This window comes from Palaemon carinicauda, chromosome 26 (assembly GCF_036898095.1).
Source record: "Palaemon carinicauda isolate YSFRI2023 chromosome 26, ASM3689809v2, whole genome shotgun sequence".
Taxonomy (NCBI): Eukaryota; Metazoa; Arthropoda; class Malacostraca; order Decapoda; family Palaemonidae; genus Palaemon; species Palaemon carinicauda.
This window is the reverse complement of record NC_090750.1, coordinates 40,755,531-40,780,530: the sequence shown is the minus strand read 5'-3', so window position 1 is coordinate 40,780,530 and position 25,000 is coordinate 40,755,531. Positions and strand designations below refer to the sequence as shown.

Sequence of the window (25,000 nt, the reverse complement as noted above, 5' to 3'; positions counted from 1 at the left end):
ATACTGTGTGCCTATCGGCCTGAAACTCGGTACCACTTAATAAGTAGACAGCAGAAAATGAAACTTACCTAGGATGGCCATCACTACATCATCCTTAAGTATCTCGATGGAACCTCTGGAGATGAAGTACATGGAGGTGAGGACATCCCCCTTGTGCACCAGAGTGTCTCCAGGAGGCGCGTGTGTTGTTTTGAACTTCATACTTAGTGCCCTTTGGAAGACAACAGACCATCTAGATTCTTAGTATATATCAAGTGAAGAATCTTTTTTTTATAAATTCTATATTGAAGATATTAAAGACATAAAGACCTTTGACTTTGAATTGTTGATATGGAAACTAATAAATTTTATCATTAAAATGATCCCTCAAGGATATAACAAGTCTCACCAGTATGACAATATAACTGCTAAACAATATGATATCAAAAAATAAGCATTATAATAGCTTCTAAACATATACAAAAACTACAACTGTACTACAATATCATTGCCCTAAAAACGGCATAAAATCTATGATTAAAAAAAAAAAACCTAAGAAGGTCAATGATTTCCTAGACCTAGAACACAGAAGCGTGTATCTAGACAGATAAAAAGGTAAACCAACACTAGTTTTGTAGGCAAAGGTATCGTTCGAAGACCACACAAAGGATATGTACTAACATTTAAACCTAGTTTGAGTAATGCTAAACAAACACAACATAAAAAGATTGTTGAAGTAATGACTTGCAGCAGCTTTCCGTCATTTCAGCACTTCTTTCTCACTGATGTCCTTTGTGAAAATCTCAGTCTGGAGAAGGGAAGAGTCGAACTAAAAAGCGGAAAAGATTCAAGTCGCAATAAAGTGTGTTGTGAGGATAGAGGAGGCCATACTTACCTCAAGCACCCGGGCTTTGCTCCTTCGAAGGACGGACAAGCTTCAAATAAGTTACGGTTGAGGTGGAGGCTAATGTCGGCTTGAATACACTCAGGATACATATTCATCACAGCTCCCATGTCTATACCATTGGTATAAGACCAGGCGTGCTTGAAGGAAGAAAAAGAAGACATTCGTCTGAACTACCTTAGGACTACCTACCGTAAACATCCCGGACTGGCCCCCTCAAAAGCAGGGCAGGACTGAACTAGTAGTCGGTTGAGATGCAAGCAGATGTCGGCTTGAAGGCATTCGGGGAAGCCTTTAAGCACCAGATTCATATCGATGCCGTTTGTGTAGGACCAGGCGTGCTGAGGGAAATAGAGGGCGAGGGTGACACAAGCAGGGCACAGGGAAGGACGGATGGAGGACCCAGGAAAAATGATAAGAATCATAATCATAATTATAATAAAGACTATTGAAAAGATAGAAAAAGGAATAAAATATATCTATGAAGTCACTGAATCCAATTCAAAGATAAAAAACTGTTAGTTGTTAAAATCAATATTAAATTAATGGAATGCCAAAACGAAAAGGTAAAGGGATAGAAATAATAGAAGAGAGATTGAAAATGATGCGAGAGAAAGAGGATGATCACACCACTTCACAGGACTCACTCATATATATATATATATATATATATATATATATATATATATATATATATATATATATATGTATATATATATATATATATATACATATATATATGTATATCTATATATATGTTTATCTATATATATACATATATATATATATAAGTATATAGATATGTAGTGTGTGTATATGTATACACACATCTATATATACATACAGTATATATATACATGCATGCATACATTTTTATATACATATATACTGTATATATATATATATATATATATATATATATATATATGCATACACCCTCATATATCTAGTAATTGCAATATCCATATACTACATGTATAAAAAACACATGTACTTTTAACAATCTAAATACGTTTATCATGTAATGATAATAAATGGACGATTTCTGCGTTTAGTTTGTTTATATTTTGTTAATCTTTGATAGCTTCGTTAAAACAAATGATAAGTTGTTCGAACTTTGAATACTTTACAATTAAACACGATTTTCTCTAGAAATCTGAGACAACAAAAATTTTTTTTCGCTTCTTCAATTGGCTGTTTCCTATTTTCATATAATCACACATGAGCAATGATACTTTGGGTACATAAAAGTCATTAAATTAATCTAGAAATCATGAAAGATTATCCTCACTCCAAAATAGACATTTTGCAAGGGAAATGAAACTAATTAGAATTACGAATAAAGAAGTCCGATAATAAATTAATTTTGTTATATTAGAGATGCATGAGTAAATTTTCAATTGAATGATTTACTTTGCAAACAAAGGCTTAAAGGAACCGAAAACCAAGTCTATCTCATAAGGAAACAGTTAAGGATCGAAATTAATCTGAATTTTTAATGGACTGAAATTGTATTCAATAAAATTATGCACACATAAACAAAATATGTTTATATATATATATATATATATATATATATATATATATATATATATATATATATATATTTATATATATATATATATAAAAATATATATTACATATAGATATATGTATGCATGCATATAAATGTATATATCATCTATATATAGACAGTATATACTTTATATGTATTTATATATACATATATATATATAAATTATATATTATATATATGTATATAAATATGTATGTAAATATAAATGTATATAAATACACACACACATACATATATATATATATATATATATATATATATATATATATATATATATATATATATATACATATATATCTATATGCATATACATATATACAGTATACACAAATATTTATTCCTATATTTCATACATACATACATATGCATACATGTATGAAGTAAAGTACAGTATATAGATATACAAGTAAGTATATGGTCGCAACGTGTACACAAACACAAATCAAAATTGGGATATGAAGATAGAATGACAACAAAAAGATCCAGAATAAAATAGAAATAGGGTGAAGAGGAAGAAAAGAGATCCAGTAACAAACTAGAGAGAAGAAAAAGATTATAAGTAACTAAAAAAAGGTAAAAAAAAAAAAAAACAGGATTCACAACGAGCGGGCTCTTAGATGCGAACAATAAGCGTCAAGCAAAGAAGATTTATAAATATATGGTAAGAAGAATATAAGAAAATTAACAGAAATATATCCACGCACGCGTGCGCACACACACAGACACAGATACAGACACACACACATGTATATATATATATATATATATATATATATATATATATATATATATATATGTATATGTAAATATATATATATATATATATATATATATATATATATATATATATATTTATTTATAAAGATCCATACATATATATCTATACATACTTTCTGTATACCACATAACTCATAGATAGATCAAGGTTGTCCATATCCAACACTAATTTCATTAGAAGCGAATCTCATGTGCAATATCTTCCACTCTCCTTTCTGCCACTGCGACATAAGCAGGAACGAATATAGTTCCAGACGAGAGACCTTGTGCAGACTTAAGGCGACTTTAATGTAAATCTTCAACTAACAAATTATGTCATAATAGAAGCAGCCTGAATTAATCATAGTGTTCCATTAACTTGATCTCTAAATCTCTTGTGCTCAAACAGAATACTGGTAAGATTCCAATTACTTATTTGCATTTTTTAAAAAATCATATATATGGATGAGTATAATATTATATATATATATATATATATATATATATATATATATATATATATATATATATATATATATATACAGTATACACACATATGTATATATATATATTTATATATATGCATATATATATAAATATAAGTATATAGATAGATATATATATATATGCATATATATAAATATGTGTATATATATACACACACACATATATAAATAAATATATATATATATATATATATATATATATATATATACAGTATATACATATTCATACATCTTCAGGGCTTGAGCTTTGAAGGATTTATTTTTTAGGGAAGCCCTGATGAAAGCCATTCGTTTAGTTCCTGGTTGAAACAGCCGTCAGCAAAAATTTGATAAATAGAGCAGCAGAGAAACCTATTGTCTTTTCCTTTAAACGTCTAGCTTGATAACGAGAAAAGATACAGAATACTAGAAAAGTGTTGACACAAAATAATTGACGCCAAAAGTCCTTTAGTATTTTCTGAAAATTGCTCAAGCGAACGACAACGCACCAATAGCATGCACGTACACACACACACACACACACACACACACACACACACTCACACACATATATATATATATATATATATATATATATATATATATATATATATATATATATATAAGATAATACATACATATAAATGAGAGAGAGAGAGAGAGAGAGAGAGAGAGAGAGAGAGAGAGAGAGAGAGAGAGAGAGAGAGAGAGAGAGAGAGAGGGGATATGGTATAAAATGAATGAGTTTAAAACCAGGCAAGTGATGATTTTATAGAAGAAACTAATAGTTGAGAAAAGCCAATGCACAGTCATGTTGGCATAGCAATGCTTAGCATTCATGCAAGGAGGCAGTTCTGGCAAAAATCCACTTAAAAAGAAAGTTCTTAATTGTAACATACAAAACCACGCTCGGTCACATAATGCGTTTGCAAGACTATTAATATTTCAAGACATATGCACCTTTTTATTAAGACTGAAAATTTTGAGAACAAAACAAACGTGATGAATTGTGCAAAAAACTATAATAAGAATGACTCTATCATGATCTGTAATCTGTGCAAAAATATAATTTTTTTTATGTAACAGGAAAAAATTTAATATTTTTTAGTTATATACAAGCAGAAAATGTATGGAAAGGAGCCTAGATAATAAAAATCAAATTGGCACACATTTTATTACTAGCAAAAATAAATATACAGGGATGAGCTGCAAGCTGTTGGTCTGTAATATTTAGGAATTAGGGGAAAATACTCTCAGTGCTAAAGACACCCATGAAGACTGGAAAATGATGTATGTATGCAGGAGCTGGGTTACTGGAAATCTGTACTTGGTCTATAACAAAGCAAAAGGCCCAGAATTGCATAGAATTTGTTACTTAGACGATAAGCTATGGATAATCAATAGCCCAGCACCAAGGGATGAAAGAAAACCTATCAGTGATTTTCATGTCTTCTAAACTTGTAAATTGCTTCTGTGCTATTTACAATATTTTCACGAGCTTTAAATATGCTATTTTGAACTTTAGCTAATGACAGTAGATGAAAGCAATTTTTCCAAATTATTCTAAGCTTCTAAGTGGTCAATAAAGTTAACCCAGTTAAATTCGTAAGTCCTCCCAAGGCTCAACCCAACCATCTTTCTTACTCTTATCTAACTGAATCTATATGAAAAAAAAGTTTTCCTGTACACTGGACATTCAGTAAATGGGACACATAGAAAAAGTTTTCTTCTGCCAAGTTCATACACAAATAATCTAAAAAGCTTTCTAATCAATGCAAATGTATTCACTTATATTTGGAGAAGATAAAACAATGACAAATAGCAAGTCTTATCTTCATCAAGCAGGAATTTGAGTATGTCCCTAATGGATTTGCTTTTAAGTAGGCAAGACTGACTGTATGTACAGTGAGAAGTATATAAACATAAAAAACCTGTTATTTGCTTGAAATTCTACACTTTCTCCAAGACGACGACAATGAATTCTAAATTGATAAAATAATGTTTACCTCTTACAATCTGACTCGGTCCATTACAGGATCAAGTCAGGGTTCAAAATATTACTGCAATGTAATTAAAAGAGACCAAAGAATAATCATCATCTCCATTATTGTCAAATTTAAATTATGCACTAGAGTTAAAATAAATAAAACATATCATGGCAATGTGTTTGAAAGTATTCGAAATAGCTGGATATAACTAACATTGGCTGTTTAAATTTAGTTTGTTCATCTTCAAATTCCCAACACTAGTAATAAGTTTTACCCCTTTTCCGATGCTAAGTATTACATGTGATACAGTATACACAAGAGAGTAAGAAAGCCATAACTGATCATCTGTTAATAAAAAAAAAAAAAAGATTAATTCTTTATCAAGTTGGGCTATGGATTTCCGGTGGCACCACAGCGGGTTTGCAACATCCAGCGTAACAGTTTTGCTGTCAGGATATTTTTTTTCCTTGTGTGGTTAGGAAATTCCTACCCCCAACACTAGTAAATAAGTAACTGGCACTTATCACTCTTGTTGATTTTGTGCTAAAGCAATAGTGTCTGTAATACTTCCAGCCACTCTTACAGATCATTCAGGTAAACTAACCATAAATATATTATTCCTTGGCTTTAAAGTTACCAAGCTGGAAGACATAACCTTTAATAAAAATTAAATAGCATATCAAATTAAGACCACACTATTGTGCAATGTAAATATATGAACGTTATAGTTTTCACATATATGTATATGTGAAGTAATGAGAGCTTTAGGCGTGGACGAAATAACCCCTCTCAATGAAGTCACTGGCAGCACGGTGGTTGATCTTACTAGAATTAGTATGAACCAGCAGGGGTCACTTGCCTTAGTTAGATAGGCACTGTGCATCTCAAGGAACTGGCTATCCTTTCATGTATCTAGCCAATGAATCCTCTATGGATTTAGTCAGTCATGGAAAGAGAAGATAAAAAAATGGGCCCCCAGTCACGGGCGTAGCGGGGTGCTAAGAATCTCCCGGTTTATAAATATTAAAGAAAATTGAAAATGGGTAATTGGAATGTTAGAACCATGAATCAGATTGGCAAGTTACAGCAAGTGGAGAGTGAATTTATGAAATGTAGTTTGGATATCTTGCCCCTAAGTGAAACACGTTGTAAGGGGATTGGTAAGGAAACTTTAGACCAAGGCAATATATATATTATATATATATATATATATGTATATATAAATATATATATATTATATATATATATATATATATATATATATATATATATATATATATATATATATATATCTACTCAGGAAGATCAGATGGAGTTGGAAGAGAAAGAGTAGGAATGATGATGACGCTAAGAGCAGAAAAGGCATTAACCAAGTGAAAAGCTGTAAATAGGGGATTATCACTAGCAACGTTCAAATCAAAGCAGTGCAATATGAGTATTATAGTTTGCTATGCACCAACAATGATTCCCCTGAAGAAAGGAAAGACAAATACTATGAAGAACTGCTGACAGTAATAGATGAGATCCCTGAGAGAGATATGAAAATTGTGATTGGCGACTTCAATGCTAAAGTTGGAAGAAATAATCAAGGTAAAGAAAATGTGATGGGTGTTGAGGGTCTTGGCAAAGTTGCAAATGAAAATGGAGCACATTTCATAAGTTTCAGTTCAGCAAACAATCTTGTCATTGGAGGTACTCTTTTTCAACACAAGAACATCCACAAGTATACATGGACTTCACCATGTGGCAATTACAAAAATCAGATAGATCACAATGCCATTAATAAAGAGAGAAGGAGGACTCTGAGAAATGTAAGAAGCTATAGATGTGCAGATATTGGTAGTGAAACCAGTTCCTCATTGCCAAACTTAGATTAAAACTGAAAGCACCCAACAGAAAGATGGAAAGAATACCTAGGTTTGATAGACCTAAGCTTTTAGAAGAAGAGCACAGAAAAACTTTTGCAATTGAATGTAGGCATCAATTTGCAGTCCTAGTGACTTTAAGAGATGAAGAACAGACAATCAATGAAGAATGGTGTGATATTAAGAACATATATCAGTCAGTTGGTAGTGAAATCTTGGGGCACGTAGTAACAAGGATATCAAATGATACTTGGGATACTCTAAAAAGGAGACAAACAGAAATTGATAGTTGAAAGTTTTCGTGGAAGTAATGAAAATTACAAGGTAGAGCATGCCAAGTATTCCAGTATTGACAGTAAGTTCAAAAGAAAAGCCAGAAATGACTGGAGACAATATTTAGACAGTAAAGTAGATGAGGCTGACAAAGCTATGTATTCAGGAAGTGGCTATGGTGTAAGAATTGCTCATAGAATTATTAATGAAATCTCGACTGGGGCGAAGAAGAAGCAGCATATACCCATCAAAAAGAGAGATGGCTCTGTTATAGCAACAGTAGATGAAGAAAGACAATGTTGGATGGAACACTTTAGAGAAGTTATGAATAGGAGATATGAAGGGAATATTTGATTGATATACCTGATGCTGTTAAAGACCTTGATGTGCCCATGAATGAATTCAGTGCGTTTGAAGTCGAAGCTATTCTAAAAAAACTAGAGATGTAAGGCCCCGAGATACGATGGAATAACTGCCGAGATGATACTGGCCGAAAATGAAGTGACTCCCAGACTACTTACAAGATTATTTTGTAGAATGGGGCATGAAAAGGCAAAACCTGATGAATGGGAGCTAGGAGTTTTGGTGAAAATAGAAAAAAATGGAGACCTGACTGATTGCAATAATTACAGATGTAATCTTAAAACATTCCATGTTTTTTGTTTTTTATTCATTGCTTATATATATACACACACATATATACGTATATATATATATGTATATATATATATATATATATATATATATATATATATATATATATGTATATATATATATATGCTATTTATTTAATCACTTGATTCACACCCTGCTTATTCTGTTGGAACCCTTGGGTTTGTAGTATTCTGCTTTTCAAACCAGGGTTGTAACTTGGCTAGTAATAATAATAATAATAATAATAATAATGATAATGATAATAATAATAATAATAATAATAATAATAATATAGTAATGTAGGAAGATGTTCGTGCATGTCATCTTTTAAAAGTGATAGACTGGGCAGAGAAAACTTTTCCATAGGAGTCCCCTTTCTTGCCCAACACCCTTGAATGGTCCAGAGTCATTGTTTCCTTGTCCCTAACTAATTGTCGATGGTCGCTGAATGGATGAATGGTGCAAGGAGTATCTTTCAAGAGAGGACTTGCATAATGGAGAGGCTTGGGATGAACTATGAAATCTCTTCGCTTCTTGGCAGGTCCTTCCGCAATAGGATCTGCCACATGTCTCATCCATGAATATACTAAGAAGAGGAGAGATTAGAAATTATATCTTGGACACTAAAGTCTACAAGGCTGATATCTGAGAGTAAATGCTAACAATCAGAAAACTTGCTCTAAGTTGCATATGGGGCAGTCCGGGACCTGTGTAGCCTATATATATCTTCTTACCTGTTGGTTTAGAATCTTACTTAGATGCAGAATATATTCATTAGTTGCTTAAGGCATTAAAAGGCTTGAGTCACTCAGCACTTAGTAATCAATGAAAACTGCAATTTTGAAACACAAAAGCGTGCTTTTGTTTTAGTAGAAAATAAATTAAAAATAATAAGAAATGGTTTCATAAAACTTTTGTTAAATGATTAATGACCTCCAAATTATTGTAATGTTGTACTTCACATAAACATGCATGTGTAGTTGTATTCATAAATATGTTGAAAGTTTTATATAAATCTGTTTACATTTATGTACAGGATATGTATGTACTGTATAATGAATATACATATGTGAAAATGCAAGTAATGTATGTATTTTTTTATGTTTAACTATCTGTCAGTATAGTAGTGTATTATGAATGGTAATGCTATTTTTGGAAAAGGACATATGAAGATTCATTACTGTTTTTTTCTACCCAAACAAGTAAATTTTCATGGAATCTAACATTCTTTTGCCAACTAAATTTGTAAAGTGAAATGAATTATGATTTTTCTTTCAAGAATACAATAAATCTGAGAAAAGGCTTCTAATGACATTGTAAATTTGGATTTATTATTAAAAATGTCATTGAATTTCCAATTATAAAATACATCAGACATCTAGAATCAGGTTCATCCATTAAAAACAGAATATGCTTTTAAATCAAGGAAATTTAAGATTTATTCATGGATACATCCTAAAATAGTGATGAAACAATGGACATACAACAACAATAAAATTGAAAAAATAACAAGAGTGTATCCAAGATATTCATGAGAAGAACAAAAATTAAAAATCAACACTAACTTCACAAATTTTGCGTATCTCTTGAACTTATTCCATATTTTGCATAATGATATAGTAATAGGTAAGGACAAGGATGCTAATGGCTTCCACGAACTGAAGAAAACTAAATAGTCTACTCTGTTATAATGCTATACGTATTTATATACATATGCGACTACGCGTACATACACGCATATGCACAAAATAGTACTCATGGATTTGACATTTGTTCCCTATCATTTTTCACATTTCCCCCTCATTTTCTAAGCATCGTTCCCCTTTGTTTTTCACTGAATGCCTGCTGAGCATCTTGGATGAAAACTAGAGACGAGGTCTAAAAGCAGATATACTGTAAGGGCACTCAGGGGTAAAGTAATTTTTAGTATTGTTTGTTGTTGAGTAATTGGGATACTAACACTAACAGAGTGAGTGCCCTACAAACATTAGGTGTTCAGTAAGTTTTTATCTTAATGTTCTTTTACTTTTATAAACTGCAAGTATAATTCTTTACTGCAATTAGTGAAACAATATTTAATCTATGTGAGAAGAGCTCTTCAAGAAAAACAAACAGAAAGGTAACGACCAATGAAAATCTGTAGCCGAATGATTGAATCCCCCAGATAAATACAAAATTGGACACTTCATAACTTAGAAAGAGTTAGAAGCAATATGAACGCAAGGGAAAGTTCATATGAATAAATACACTAGGGGCTTTTTGATACAGCACAAGACATTCTCCTTAGGTAATGTATATACTTAAGGATCAATAAGTTGGCGACTGAACCATGTTATAAAAGATAAAGGGATCATAGTTAATGTGGTACCCATGATATTGATCAATGATCAATTTACGGAGTATCACATAAACCAGATTGTGGACTTATATATCTTAAATTAAAAGAACTAAACTAATGCCTTTCTTACAAAATGGGCTTAAATGTTATCCTACTAGTCTTGGGAAGTACCGTTTATATTTTAAGTCCAAAAACAAAGTACTGTTAAAAAAACATTCAGATGGGAGAAAAAAAAACGAAAACCCTAAGCTAAACCAGACTGTATCACTCTCGACATTGGGAGAGAGCAAGGAGGGATGAATAACTAAGGACCAAAGCCATGTTTAGGAATTGTAACTGTTCCTAGGCTATAATGTTATATGCCCCATAATGCTTCACAGCTGGTTAGTGAACTCTTTAATGATCTCGAAATACTGGCTATAGTGACTATAGGAATTTAACATATGGTGTTCTTCAGGGTAATGTTCTTAGCCCATTAATTCTCATACTATATATAACATGGGAGTTCCGCAAGGTAATATTTTCAGCCCATTACTTTCCACAGTACATGTACATATGTGGCTTGGCTTGTAAAACAAGCTGGTGACATATACAGATGATGCTACTCTTTTTTCATCAATTCCATTTACTGAATGTTGACCTGGGGTTGTTGAATCCCTTAATCAAGATCTTATTTACATCAAAGACAAGGTGAAAATTATTGGGGACTAAATTGAACCCTTACACAACTGAAAGTAGGATTGTAAGTAAGTCAAGGACACTGGCTCTTCATCATCTAGATCTTTGCCTTGTTAATATCTCTAAATATATACAACTCATTTAAAATCAAAGGTGTGATTTTTATAGCAAATTTACTTTTAAGTAACATATCTGGTCCATTTCTTTTGTAACTACCTACAAATTTGGCAAATTGATTTTCAGGGATCAATCTAGCCAGGGGTTAATATTTTAGTTCTTTCATTCAATCATGTTTTGAGTATTGTTCTCCGCTCTTATCTTCAGCTGCTGACTCTCATATTAGTTTGTTGGTTCAAAACTTGCAGTCTATTAAATTCTCTATTCCTGATCTGGATATTAATTTCTGGCATCATCATCCAGATACTTCTATGTGCATGTTGCTCAAGATTTTTCATAATTCTGACCATCCTTTGAATTTAGATCTTCTCAGACTGTACCATTCTGTACATAATACTAGGCAGGCAGTTGATTTTAAGAGTCTTGTCTTCTCCATCGTTAGGCTCAATGCTACAAAGTGTCCTATTACTTTTATTCCAGCTGTGACCAGATTGTGGAATAATCTCTCTACTCTTGTGGTTGAATATCAGAAACTCAAACATGTTGCCAATTCTTTTCTGCTGAATAGATTGTCACAATTCTCGTTTCATACTTTATACATGACTAAACAAACAGTAATACTGATCTCAATATATTTTATGTTTCATTATTTCCCATATATAGTTTATTCGTTATTTCTCTATTTCCGTTCTGCCCTGGTCTGCTTTCCCTGTTGGAGTCCTTGGGCTTGTAGCATCCGGCTTTTCTCACTACGGTTGTAGCTAAGCTAGAAATAATAATAATATAAAAATTTCTATATCTATAGCCCCTTGAATTTCCTCCAAATCACTTAAAATGTTTGAAGTTTGTAACTTAAAACTCGTACGACTTCACAGGATCAGATTCCACATTTACGCTCAAAGTACTGGACTGTTCAATAACCAACATGTAAGATTTCTGAGAACATAAACTATCAGCATTGTCTCTATCATTTTGAGTGCTCACCCACTCTGCAAACATGAGTTTGGTGGGAGTTAAGGAACAGTCTTTCAAGCTGGATTGTGTAGTAGTTTCAGTTCCTGCCGAAATGGAGTTTATTGGTGAAGATGGATATTGAGAGAGAGAGAGAGAGAGAGAGAGAGAGAGAGAGAGAGAGAGAGAGAGAGTTGCCACTTTATACAATTTTGGCTACAATTGATTGTAAAGTTTGGGTTGATCAATTTACTTACCGAAGACCATGACCCTTGGCATCAGATTTATATAAAGTTTCTTGGCCCTCGTGTCAATATACATTCCACAATCCTCTTGGTTTATTTTCTGTAGAATCAATTGCAACAAAGTCATCTTAGGCCAGGGAAAAGGTTTATGATCCCAGTTCTCACCGGCTCCAAGATTAATTTGAGTTTGGAGACTTCCTCTCACAGGTTTTAATACAGGGTAATCATATTCGCCTCATAGTTCTTCTTACTATCCTGCAAATCTATATTCTAGTCAAGAGTATCTAGAAATTATTTTTTTTCCCCATTTACCTCTTATATAGCCTAATGTAAGCATATTAGCTTAAAAACACAATAGCTCTACATAAGCATGTGGAAGTTATTACCACTGTCCAATTATACTGCATCAGAATATAACAGAGCAAGGAAGAAAAAGGATTCAATAGTTTCATTAGGTATTTTTTTCAGCATGTCAAGCTGATTTGAGTATGATGGTATTGTAGTCAGGTTGCAAAAAAAAACCTTAGGATCAGCTGCCTAGTCATTCAAAAACGCCTTGTACTTATTCATGAGAATACTTCTACCACTGAAATATGATCAATCAGGCAAACTCTTCTTGTTGTTTGGAACTGTTCTTTGTTGACCACCTTTATCTCATCCCTTTTACATCTAGTTTAATTAAACATATTTTCAATGATAAAATGAACCCCTCCCGCTCAAATTGCATCTCTCTCAAATGTGATTAAACATCAACGTCTAGCCTAAAATTGAAAATTTCTCACTTTATCTATTTGTAATATCCCTGCTCCTCTTGTGTAGTATTGGTATCATATGGAAGTGTAAGGATAAACCATATCCCTTTGTCTTCAAGTTCTCTCATTGCTAGGTTGAAGTGAAAAACTCTAGCCACACTTTAGACAGTGTTTTAGGAATTTCTTAAGAAACCCTTTATTAATTATCATAACAAAGGTGACATTTCGTCTGACTTCTCTGTGTTTTCTTTCCACGGTTATTCCATGGGATTTATTGCATGGCGATAATGATCCTTTTCCTCTTTGTGTCATGTGATCATGGAAAACGTATGATTTAAATAATCGTTGTGAAGAATATAGTTCCCTCCTAGCTCCTCTTATGAAGGATTATCAGTCAGGAGCTGTTCACATAATTGATTCAATTTGTAAAGGATAATTGTCTCGCTGTTCATGTGATTACAGTGAAAGTGAGGTTGCTGATGCCACCAGCTATAACAAAACTTTTATTGATAGTAGGGAGTTTCATAATTTTTTTTACCGATTTTCCTATGTTTGTGCCATGCCCATTGGGCAAAGTTAGCGATGTGAATCTATCCTGACCTCATTTGAATCCTAGGCTAACTCTTCAAGTTGTGCCTAGTAATTCTGGTGGACTAGTCAGTAAGGGTTATGTTGCTACAAAGTGCATTATTGTTAATAACCTCTCCTCGTGGCTCACTCTTTCAAATTTTTTCAGGACATTCTATTGCAAAACCTTTGGTTTTACTTGATCCCTTCAGCTCTATACCACCACCGGATTCCGAGATAAAAAGACTGGCCGACATCCTAGGTCATAATATCCCTCCACTCACTGAAGTAAACAATCATAAGCGATATTTGATTACATTTATTAACAGTAGGCGTATCGAATCATTCCTGTGAACCATGAATCACAATTACTTGAATCTTTAAAATCTTTGGTAGGAGCTGAGGAATGGCTACATTAAGTGTGGCATTGGGGATTAGCCTTATGTAGTCTCGGCCACTAGCTCATCTCCAATTTTTCTTAAAGCGTTAATATGGGTGCTATTACCGCTACTGACTTAATGTCCCCCTTGCCTTGTGCAGGTGGAAAGGATAATAAACAAACAGGAAGTTTTGATGATTCGCATTTGGAATATTCTATAGCGCATGATCAGGAACATAAGGAAGAAACAGAAAAAGAGACTGACTTTAATGAAGTATCTGTTTCAATCTTTTAGGATATTGCAGAATTATATCCGAATAGACTAACCCAGGTAATTGCTGAGAATTCTTATGCACTTATGTCATCGAATGATACTGATACTAAGACTAAATATACAGTGACGTTTCCTAATTTTTTTCATCCAGAGAGAGAGACTAAATTATTGTTCCGGGTGGAAATTAAACCCACCAATCCTTTTTACCGTCAATATATAAGACCTTATCTTAAGTAAAAGAAAGGGGGTCAATATCATTAAGAAAATTAGCTTCAAATACTAGAGTCATCTTTTTTCGTTAATCTTCTACTTCTGTAGAATGTTGCAGTACAGAGGACATCACGGTAACAGTTATAGTCCCATCATTCTTTATCAATAGTGTATACATTGGAATGAACTCTGGAAGACATTCAGACACGTTAATTTATCTTGAACTAAAATTATTATAGAGTGTAGGAATCTTTTTTCTGCGTAAACCCGCAATAATCTAGTATTTTCTCTCAAATGCCTACATAACTATGAAAAGAGATTGATATGCACAGATATCTAGATACACAAAATCTTGAGTGCATTGTAAGTAAATATTGAGAACAAAGTTATTAGGTACTAATGACGTAAATTTCAAATACTGATTCCTTAAATAAAGATCACTGTGATTGCAAATAAGTTCTCATTCCTTTTTCTTCAGAAATTAAGAAACTCCCCAATGTAACCAACAACAATTCAAAAAATAAATTTACAAAGTGTTATATAGCTCAAAAGAAAAAAAAAAGAAGAACCTTGGATCTAACTATCAATGTGCCAGATACTGATTACTGAATCCTTATGAAAGAAAACCTATGAAATCAAGAATTAATGCATGGCAGTCAAGAGGGGAAATTGCTAATTTGAAATCGGACTTTTTATCCGATTATCAAAAATAAGAATTTATAAATAATCTCTTGGAAAATATGCCATCATGACAAAACCATAATGAGAATTCCTGAGAAGAGAATCCTTCAATAAATATTAAGAGGATAACGTCTAAAAACTTATTACGTATATTCAGAAAACTATAATCTATTTATCAAGGCACTTCCCCCAATTTTGGGGATAGCCGACATCAAACAAAGCAACAAAAGGGGACCTTTCCTCTCGACACTCTTCCCAGCCTAACGAGGGATTCAGCCGAGTTTGGCTGGTAAACTCAGGAAAAAAGTGCATTTTTGGATAAAGATTCTAAATATTTTGTGAAAAAGCTCTGATGCTGAGAACTGCATATTTATATAATCTTCCAGGATCTGGTAACTAGTAAGATAGAGAAGTATGAAATAATGTTTTCAAGTGTACAGTATATGTTAGGAATATACCTGTATATATAAAGTACAAAAACATTCACAAAAAACACCCCCCAAAAACATAATTCTAGTTTTAAAGGTACAAAGTTTGTTATTTATTTCAAGGATACTATTATGCTCAGTTATCAACATATGCCTTAAATGTCAAAAATTCCCCAGGCTTTTTTAAATGAGCTATTACTTCAATGTGTGGCTATCCATCTTAAGTAGACTGGCAAGAATTCAAATCCATCTTCTTATGATGGATATGCAGAGAATTGGAATTCATCGTTTCAATATGTTTATATATATATATATATATATATATATATATACATATATATATATATATATAATGTTTATATATATATATATATATATAATATACATATCTATATACATTATATATATATATATATATATATATATATATATTTATACTGTATACATATATAATATACATATTCATATACATTATATATATATTTATACTGTATATATATATATATATATATATATATATATATATATATATATATATATACTGCTCTTTATATGTTTATATGTAATATATACAGTACATGTATATACCTAATATATATATATATATATATATATATATATATATATATAATACATATTTATATACATTAAATATATATTTATGCGGTATACATATAATATATATATATATATATATATGTATATATATATATATACTACTCTTTATATGTTTATATGTAATATATATAGTATATGTGTATACCTACAAAAAATAAATATATATACACACATATATATATACTGTATATATATATATATATATATATATATATATATATATTTATATATATATGCATGCATAATATATACATGTATAAATACAGTAAATATACATATATATATATATATATATATATATATATATATATATATATATCTAAATACTGATATATTGCATATGTATGCATATATATAGATACATAGGCATATATATATATATATATATATATATATATATGTATGTATATATTCACTTATATATATGTATATATATATATATATATATATATATATATATATATACATGTGTGTATGTGCGTGTCTGTCTGAATGCCTGTGTGTATATACAGATTGTTTGTATGATGATATAAACTTATGCACATACAAACATACACCTGTAATGTTATGTATGAGATGTAATTGTAAATACATTAAAAAAAATTGGTACCATTAAAAATGCGCAAGGGTAAAGAATATTAGGATCTCAATACAGTAAAATACTGGAGTTTTAAGCAATTCAATACACAAATACTGGTTTTGATATAACTATCTGATGTACTTCAAGTAAATTCGGGATGGAAACCTGGAGCTATGCCTTTAATGTTACTATCACGTGAGCTAACAATAGTAAAGCACCTACAATTATATTTCTAATTATCGTAGGTATCATTATGTCCTTTCCATTTACCATTTTCATGTATGCAGATGTACTACTAGGTTTGGGTTTTATTTCTCAGAAATACACTTTAGAATTATAAGAAGAAGAGTAAACGAGAGAATGAGAGTTGTAGTTTTCCCCGAGCGAAAGTTCAAGGGACTTCGGGACAATTACAGCTTCAAATGGATATCTCAAAACCCTGTTAAGACAGATATTGTGCAAACAAATATAGCGTAAAAGAAATGCATCAATTAGTTTGCTGAATAATGAAAACTCTGATATTCTGTTTTTTTATCTCTTTAAGTTGGATTATGATTAACCAACAATGAGAATCGTTATACTACTGACAATAAGAGCTTTGGGTTGGCAATAACGCAAGGAACAGTGGGACTTCTGCGTTCCCCGAATAATAAATGATAGGAATATAAAATACTTTTATGAGGTTTATTTTCGATAAATTGTAAACCCTTCATCTATAGTAAGGAGTCATACTTGATTCTATGCTTCCTTTATCTAATTTTACATATATGCATTCTTGCTTGTCCTCCAAAGGATCTTAGAGAAGATTTCGCAAGAAAAAAAAAATCAAATTCATAAGATTACTAACCAATACGCTGATAACCTTTTAGTTTTCCAAAATTTTGATTATCTTAAAAATTTGTTCGAAAATAGGGACAATGCAGTGATTTACCCAAATATATTACTAAATTTCACTACTTTTTTTTTTTTCCCTTCATATACATTATGCTTCTTTCTTCAATATCCAGCAACAGGGTGGTGGCATCCAAGTGAGGCTTAGCATTATATCCAAAAGCCAATGAATTTAGGCCCAAAAATGTCAAGAAACAGAAATTCCTGTCAATTTGAAATAAAGTAAACTAATCCTAAAGATAGGTATGGCTTACCTGAAAATATTCTTCAAGGCGTTGTCTCAATGGATTTGGAATTTGGTGGAATCGAATAAATTCTTTTACTCTCATCAATTGTGTATGATATCTTGCAGTACCAGCATATAACCTCTGAATAATGGCCGATACATTACCGAAGATACTGGCATACATGAGAGCTGTTGGGCAGTTGGGAGAGCAAATGTGGTGAGTAAGGGTAATGGATAGGAATATGGGGTGTGGCAAAGGGGGATGGACCAAGGAGAGGAGGAGGGTAAAGAGAGATAAAAATGAACATTACTTCAATGGCAATAACACACAATTCGCATTATAAATCTTTTGTCACCAAATAAGATACACAAGTACAATAAATATTGGTCTCAAAAACTAAAATGAAACTTATAAATCATAAATGACAGAGGCTGAATTCTTTCATGAAATACTACCAGTAGAATATTTAACATTATTTTATATCCTTCAAATTACATCGAAATTGACAATGGCAATTACAGTATTGGCTGTAGAGTAAGCTGTAAAAATATGATTGTTAAAAAACTGTTTAATTAAGAGATAAAAAATGTTTTTCTGGAAAAATCTTTGTAAAACCAGAATCAAGAGCTAAATGTAAAAAGCGACTCTGAAGAACAGTAAGAAAAAATAGCAATGCATAACATAATACCTTCAAGAGTAAGCATGCAACTAAACTACAAAAATGACAAACGCTAGCATTTAGCATACAATAACTAAGTTTTTCAATATGTATATACAGTACACTACTAGATATTACCAGTAAAAAAATGATGATAAACCAGCAGGTATACAATAAAAAGGCTGACTTGCTGCTTCTGAAGTGATTGTACTGACACTGAAGGCTTTTGTTTACTGCAGAGATTCGTGTTAACTACTAAAACGATAAGTCATCTTACGCTAATAGAAAGAAAGGTACGTTGTGGTCAGATATCGAAAGGCTGATATGATGTCATCACAGTTATCTAATACATTTAAAATTCTGTGACAACAGGTCTGATAAATAAACACTAATTATTCCCGTCTCAAACATGGTACTATACATTGCAGCACATAAATAAATGAAGGATGAAGGAGATAAGTTTTTTTATTTTAACCTCACTTAATTTTGATTGATTCATCCTCTTTCTCTGGGGAATGTGTGATAAAAAGGACAAGACAAGAACACGGTATAGATTACAAGTTTTATAAGTAATATTGATTCTCTAGCTGTTCTAATACTAGTGCTTTGTTACTGAACAGATCTTGAATAAGAGTAAGATGACCTACGAGACAGAACATTATTAGACGGGGGAGAGAAGTTCAAACGACAAGGAGAAGAGAAATAAATGAAGAAATAAATATAGATATGTTCAACAAACTGATAGCATAGAGGAGGGAAACTTTATAAGGATGACACTCACAGCCAAGGAGCATGACAATAATGGTGAAGACCTTCTCACAATCTGTATTTGGGGACACATTACCAAAGCCCACACTTGTGATTGTACTGAAGGTGAAGTACATAGCAGTGATGTATTTCTCCTGAAGGAGGGGTCAAGAGTAACACCAGAGCCATGTCAGCAGTAACAGCAGCAGCAATAGAAAATGAAGGAGGTGCATGTGTTGGTTAATTGGACATAACAAAACAAAAAGGAAAATGAAACATACATGTGGATTACAAGTGTTTTTTAGCATGCTCTTGGATATAATCTTTTGTAGTAAATGTACATAGTTTTTTCATGCAGATTGTTTAGATCATGTTAGGAAAACAATACTAATCATGATTAGCTTCAACGTTTGTGTATATAATAACTGAAAATATTCTTCTGCCATAGGAAAAAGAAAGGTTCAGGGGTTCCTGGAAAAAGTAGTTCTGAATTAATCTCTGATGGCTTTAACTCTAGCAATGAAATCTTGCTAGTTATGGTTGATTAGGATTGCAAGTGTTATAAAATTCAAATCTGAATCCTTACACCTCATGCATATGTTTATTCACATTCACTAATGGTTTCCAGTCTACCACATGGTCACCAAAAAGGCTAACTATAAAAACTCCTATGAAACTTTTTAGAAAATTAGCATTGAATTAACGTTGTCCAAAAAAAAAAAAAAATTAAAAAAAATAAATAAAAAAGTGCAATTGACCAATGCTGAAATGAAATAAAATAAAAATTTAGAAGTTTACTAACTGCTGTACAAGAGTAACAATAACTATAGCCTCTCAAGATGAGATTAAAAGCTTCCGTGACATTAGACAACTCAGCAGTGAAATGGTGCTTAAATATCAATAATTTATTACCTTTCCTTAATTACAGTAATGATATGAAAAAATGCAAAGTCTAGAGCAAATAATCCAAGCCATGCACCTCCCTTTATTTTTGATATATCCCTAGGCATTCCAAGACTATTCATAAAGTCTAGAATTGGAAAATAACATAAGCAACTGCAGTACACCAGAAGTATTAATGGCAAAGTGAACAGGTCATTGGCAGGAGCACCTAAGAAAGAAAAATACGGTAGGCACCGGTCATGGACGGCAATTTATCATCATGTTCAGCATATTGTCTTGAAAATAAGAAAAAAGCTTTTCCATAAAGCTCGAAGATTTAACATTATAAACTAAATGAGATGGAATAGAAATCTTTTACGAAGTAAACATTAGCACTAGTACCAAAAATCCAGAGGCTTTCGTCTTTTGTAAACCCGCAAGACAGATCAACATGCAAACTCTAAAAAAGTACCATGCTATCACAGAGAGGTCGTCAGTACTCACAGCCAATGAGCATGACCAAAATGGTGAATATCTTTTCAGCATCTGTGTTCGGCGCCACATTACCGAAACCAACAGAGGTGAGACTACTAAATGTGAAGTAGAGTGCTGTCACGTATTTCGCCTGTGTAGGGGATGGTGGAGGAATAGACTTTTGAGTGACAGTCAAAAGTGGATTGTAGTGCTTATTCGTCTTCGATTCATATTTATTTCGATGGGAATTTTATTACAGGATTTCAGGTAGAATGACTGATCTATAGATTTCAGGAAAGGACGCTCTGATATGGAATAAAAGTGGTTCTTTTGTTACATTAGCAAAAGGGTTTAGTGGCTTTACTTTCAGCACACATTTATAAACTAGGAACCCTGTCTTAAAAACATTACCTTCTGCTTGATTTTGTAATCATTAAGGCTAAACTCAATTCTATGGAAAAATATTCACTATTCAGTTTTGATATAAGAACAGTATCAAAGGTGGAATCACCGTCGTGAACGATAAAAAAATGACGTATATGATAAACATTTAAAGACTTCCGCAAGGCAATATAAATATGATAACCTGAAAAAAAATTGAGAAACTTCTGCTACCTTATAAATCGTCTTTCGATTGCATTATTCCCAAACAAAATCTGCTGGCTGGCTTTGTGTCACTTGTATGTGTGTGTGTGTGTGTTTTAATCCAAGTAGTTAATTTTGATGTCTGCAATGTGTCTGAAAAGTGAGTGATGACTTGAAAATGAGAGACAAATATTCCATATATTGATAGAACATTATGAATGAAAAATAGTCTACATAGAGAGAAGAGAATTGTGATTACCCAGTGAAACTTAACCCAATGAATACACAGACTGCCACAAATTTCCAATTGGCAAAACACTTTTAAACTTTGACAAGTGAACGTCACATAAATTATATAAACAGTCCAATCTACTGTTGAGTACAGATGCTAATTTGTGGAACATTAATACATTCATGAGTCGATCGAGAAATCACATGAAAACCTTCGCACTGATTATCAATATTCTCATTCTAATCCCTATTTTCACTAACATTGCCTGAAAACCAACAGAAACTTCCTACTACACATGTATGAATCCACACTACTGAGATAACTACTTTTGCACAAACATTAATTTTGTCTATCCATCAGTGTGCATTGTAGGCATATGAAGATCTGTTCAAGTGGCTCTGTGTAACAAGATATTTTCCCCTTTCTTATGAAATTATAATTTTTAAAAGTACTTATAGGTATCCTTGCTAGTACCTTATTTATATCGACAAAAGCATTAAATATATGGTTTCCCCTCAGGAATTAAAATAATCTCTCGACTCCTCATCACAGATACACTTAACAGAAGTGCAATGTACTTCCTATGATCTTACTGATTACACCCTTTGTGATCACTGGATGGGATTCATTGCTCAATGTTCTGGAATCAAATTATTTTTATCATATAACAAATTCTACATTTTAAATAAAAATATTATGAGTGACTGGCAAATTAGTTATCGTCTTAACTCCATTGGATAGCTTATGCAACAAATTGTTTTATTTAAGACATAGCATGTGTAAATTGACCTTTTGTTCAAGTTATGTGAAGTACTTTAAGCGCTTTTATAATCAATCACGTTAAAAACTATTGACACTAACGATAATGTAACGACAATAATTAAATAAATTTCATGAATCCCATAGAGTGTTGTAAGGGAATTTCTGCATAGTCATCTGCATGGTGCCTGCTGCCCTTTCTACCTGATGTGTGTCAGCCAGCTACTGATTACTGATCTTCCCTTAAAGGGAAACTCACATCCTAGACTCATGACGAATATTGTGAAGACTTTTTCGATCTCCGTTGTTGGAGAAACATTACCAAATCCCACAGATGTTAGGGATGAAAATGTGAAGTAGAGCGCAGTGATGTAACGAGACTGAGAGGGATAAATGATGTTAAAAAGGAAATCCGGCTTAGGGCCAAAAGAAACTGTTATTTTCAAAATAAATGTGTTCTGTCAATACTAAAGATATATGATGTTGGATTATCAGAATAAATACAGCATAAAAAAAACTTCCACATTGCAAATTTTGTACCTTAGTCACAGCAGAATAATCAGCAATGAAGAACTCAGAATGATAGTGTTAATCCTAAAACTTAAAACTTTTCTTAATACTCTTTACACAGAATTCACTGTTATATTCACGTTTGGACAGTAAAGTAGCTGAAATATAAATTCTTCATGTGCCCAACATTTTCTTTAAATACAAATACTATCAATACCAAAGTAAGTAAAAAGTCATTTAATCGCATTTAACAGAATTTTCACAAAATCATTCGATTAAGAATAGCAGAAAAAAAACTTTCCCTCATCCAATGTCATTAATAAGGCATCATTATCCAAACCAAAAGAGGAGGGAACCATGAAAAAGAAATTCGCTGTAAATTTTAAAAATGTATTGGAAAATATTAAATTTTTTTTGCATATATACTTTATAAAAAATTATATATAGAATAAAAACTAAGTTGCATAACTCCATCTCCACATCTTTTAGTCCTGAAGTTCTTCTAATTTATACTTTTGAAAAGACTTGACCCTAGAATATTAAAACTAGAATACTAAAGACCCAAGAAAAATCTTTTTTATGGAATCAACTTACCCTCAATGACGGTCCTCCCGTATTATTACTATAATAATATTGATGAGTTGCATTAGCTAAGTGATCTAACCAACCAATCTTGTGAGGAAGGCCGGGCCGCTCTGCATTTCCAATCGCGTACCTGTAATCAACAGACAAAATTACAATCTTGTGGAACCCCCTAAGGAGCAGAAGGGGTGAGGGGAGGGGGGTTGAGGAGGGGGTGCTAATGCTTCAGTGCACCTTCCAGTGCTTGTGCAATGTAGACATTACTCCATCAGCCCTAGTTGCACCCACTTTGTAGCATTATGGTACTTCCTTTCTTCCATCTGGTTATAAACCATCTTTAATTCTGAATAGCCTTCCCGGCCGCAGTGCCGGGTGCTGTGGTTCAAATTACATGAATCTATTCCAGTACTTTGGAATATAAAGGTCAAATCATAAATTTGTTTTCCAGACAATAAACTTGGCAATGACTCAAAAGAATAAGAATAATGCATATTGTAAATTAATGCCATCACGCAAAGAAAGTGTGTTGTTACTTCGATAGTTTTTACTCCCTCTCAATAAATAACTTATATCTGTGTAGTGTAACATAGTCATTTATAACGAATGTAGTACTGAACAGGTTTCGAATTGCACGAAGAAAGAAAAAAAAACGTAGTTTGATGAGATTTATGAATTCGAGCCTTATGGTTGACAGTTAAGAAAGTAGAAAGGGAGCAGAATGTGGCTGAAGTAAGAGGCCCACACGTGAACGAAGATGATAACTATAGGAAGAAATTTTTTGTAATTCCAAATAAGAACCTTTTGATTAATGACAATAATGGAACTAGCAAGAAGCTCCATCGAAAATGTGGCCCAATTAATGGATGGATATTGGGGCAGGGGCATAGTGACGTACCATGAATTAACAGGGAAAGAGGTTGGACATCAAGTGGGAAGACAAATCTGGAGCCGGATGAAGTACAGATTAAATGGTGATCAAAGTTAGAGCCAAAATGGACCCTACAAAGAGCCCCAAGTAATGACTACAGTGCACCATGTGAGGTGAACTGTCCTTTTTTTTAATGGTGAAATAAATATTGTCAATGCTTACCAGATGCAGGCGAGCCAATGTGCAATGAGAGCGAATGTGGCCATAAGAAGTAACAGGACGGCTGC

General features: G+C 32.3%; 1 protein-coding gene across 14 annotated transcripts in view; it reads right to left on the bottom strand.

The window, feature by feature from the left end:
- sei (seizure) overlaps positions 1 to 25,000 on the bottom strand; it is a 337,340-nt gene that overhangs the window by 86,056 nt on the left and 226,284 nt on the right. For 10 of the 14 annotated variants that reach the window (XM_068349591.1, XM_068349589.1, XM_068349582.1 and 7 more), the window contains exons 6-11: positions 24,936 to 25,000; positions 23,858 to 23,978; positions 21,208 to 21,328; positions 18,444 to 18,604; positions 1,076 to 1,224; positions 69 to 211 (exon numbers count right to left, since the gene is read on the bottom strand). The exon at positions 24,936 to 25,000 is cut by the window's right edge and continues 90 nt beyond it. In XM_068349591.1, coding sequence (XP_068205692.1) covers positions 69 to 211; positions 1,076 to 1,224; positions 18,444 to 18,604; positions 21,208 to 21,328; positions 23,858 to 23,978; positions 24,936 to 25,000 — 760 coding nt within the window. Of the gene's footprint in view, positions 1 to 68; positions 212 to 874; positions 1,024 to 1,075; positions 1,225 to 18,443; positions 18,605 to 19,855; positions 19,977 to 21,207; positions 21,329 to 23,857; positions 23,979 to 24,935 lie in introns of all 14 variants that reach the window. The other 4 variants (XM_068349578.1, XM_068349583.1, XM_068349580.1 and 1 more) reach the window with 3 other exon arrangements.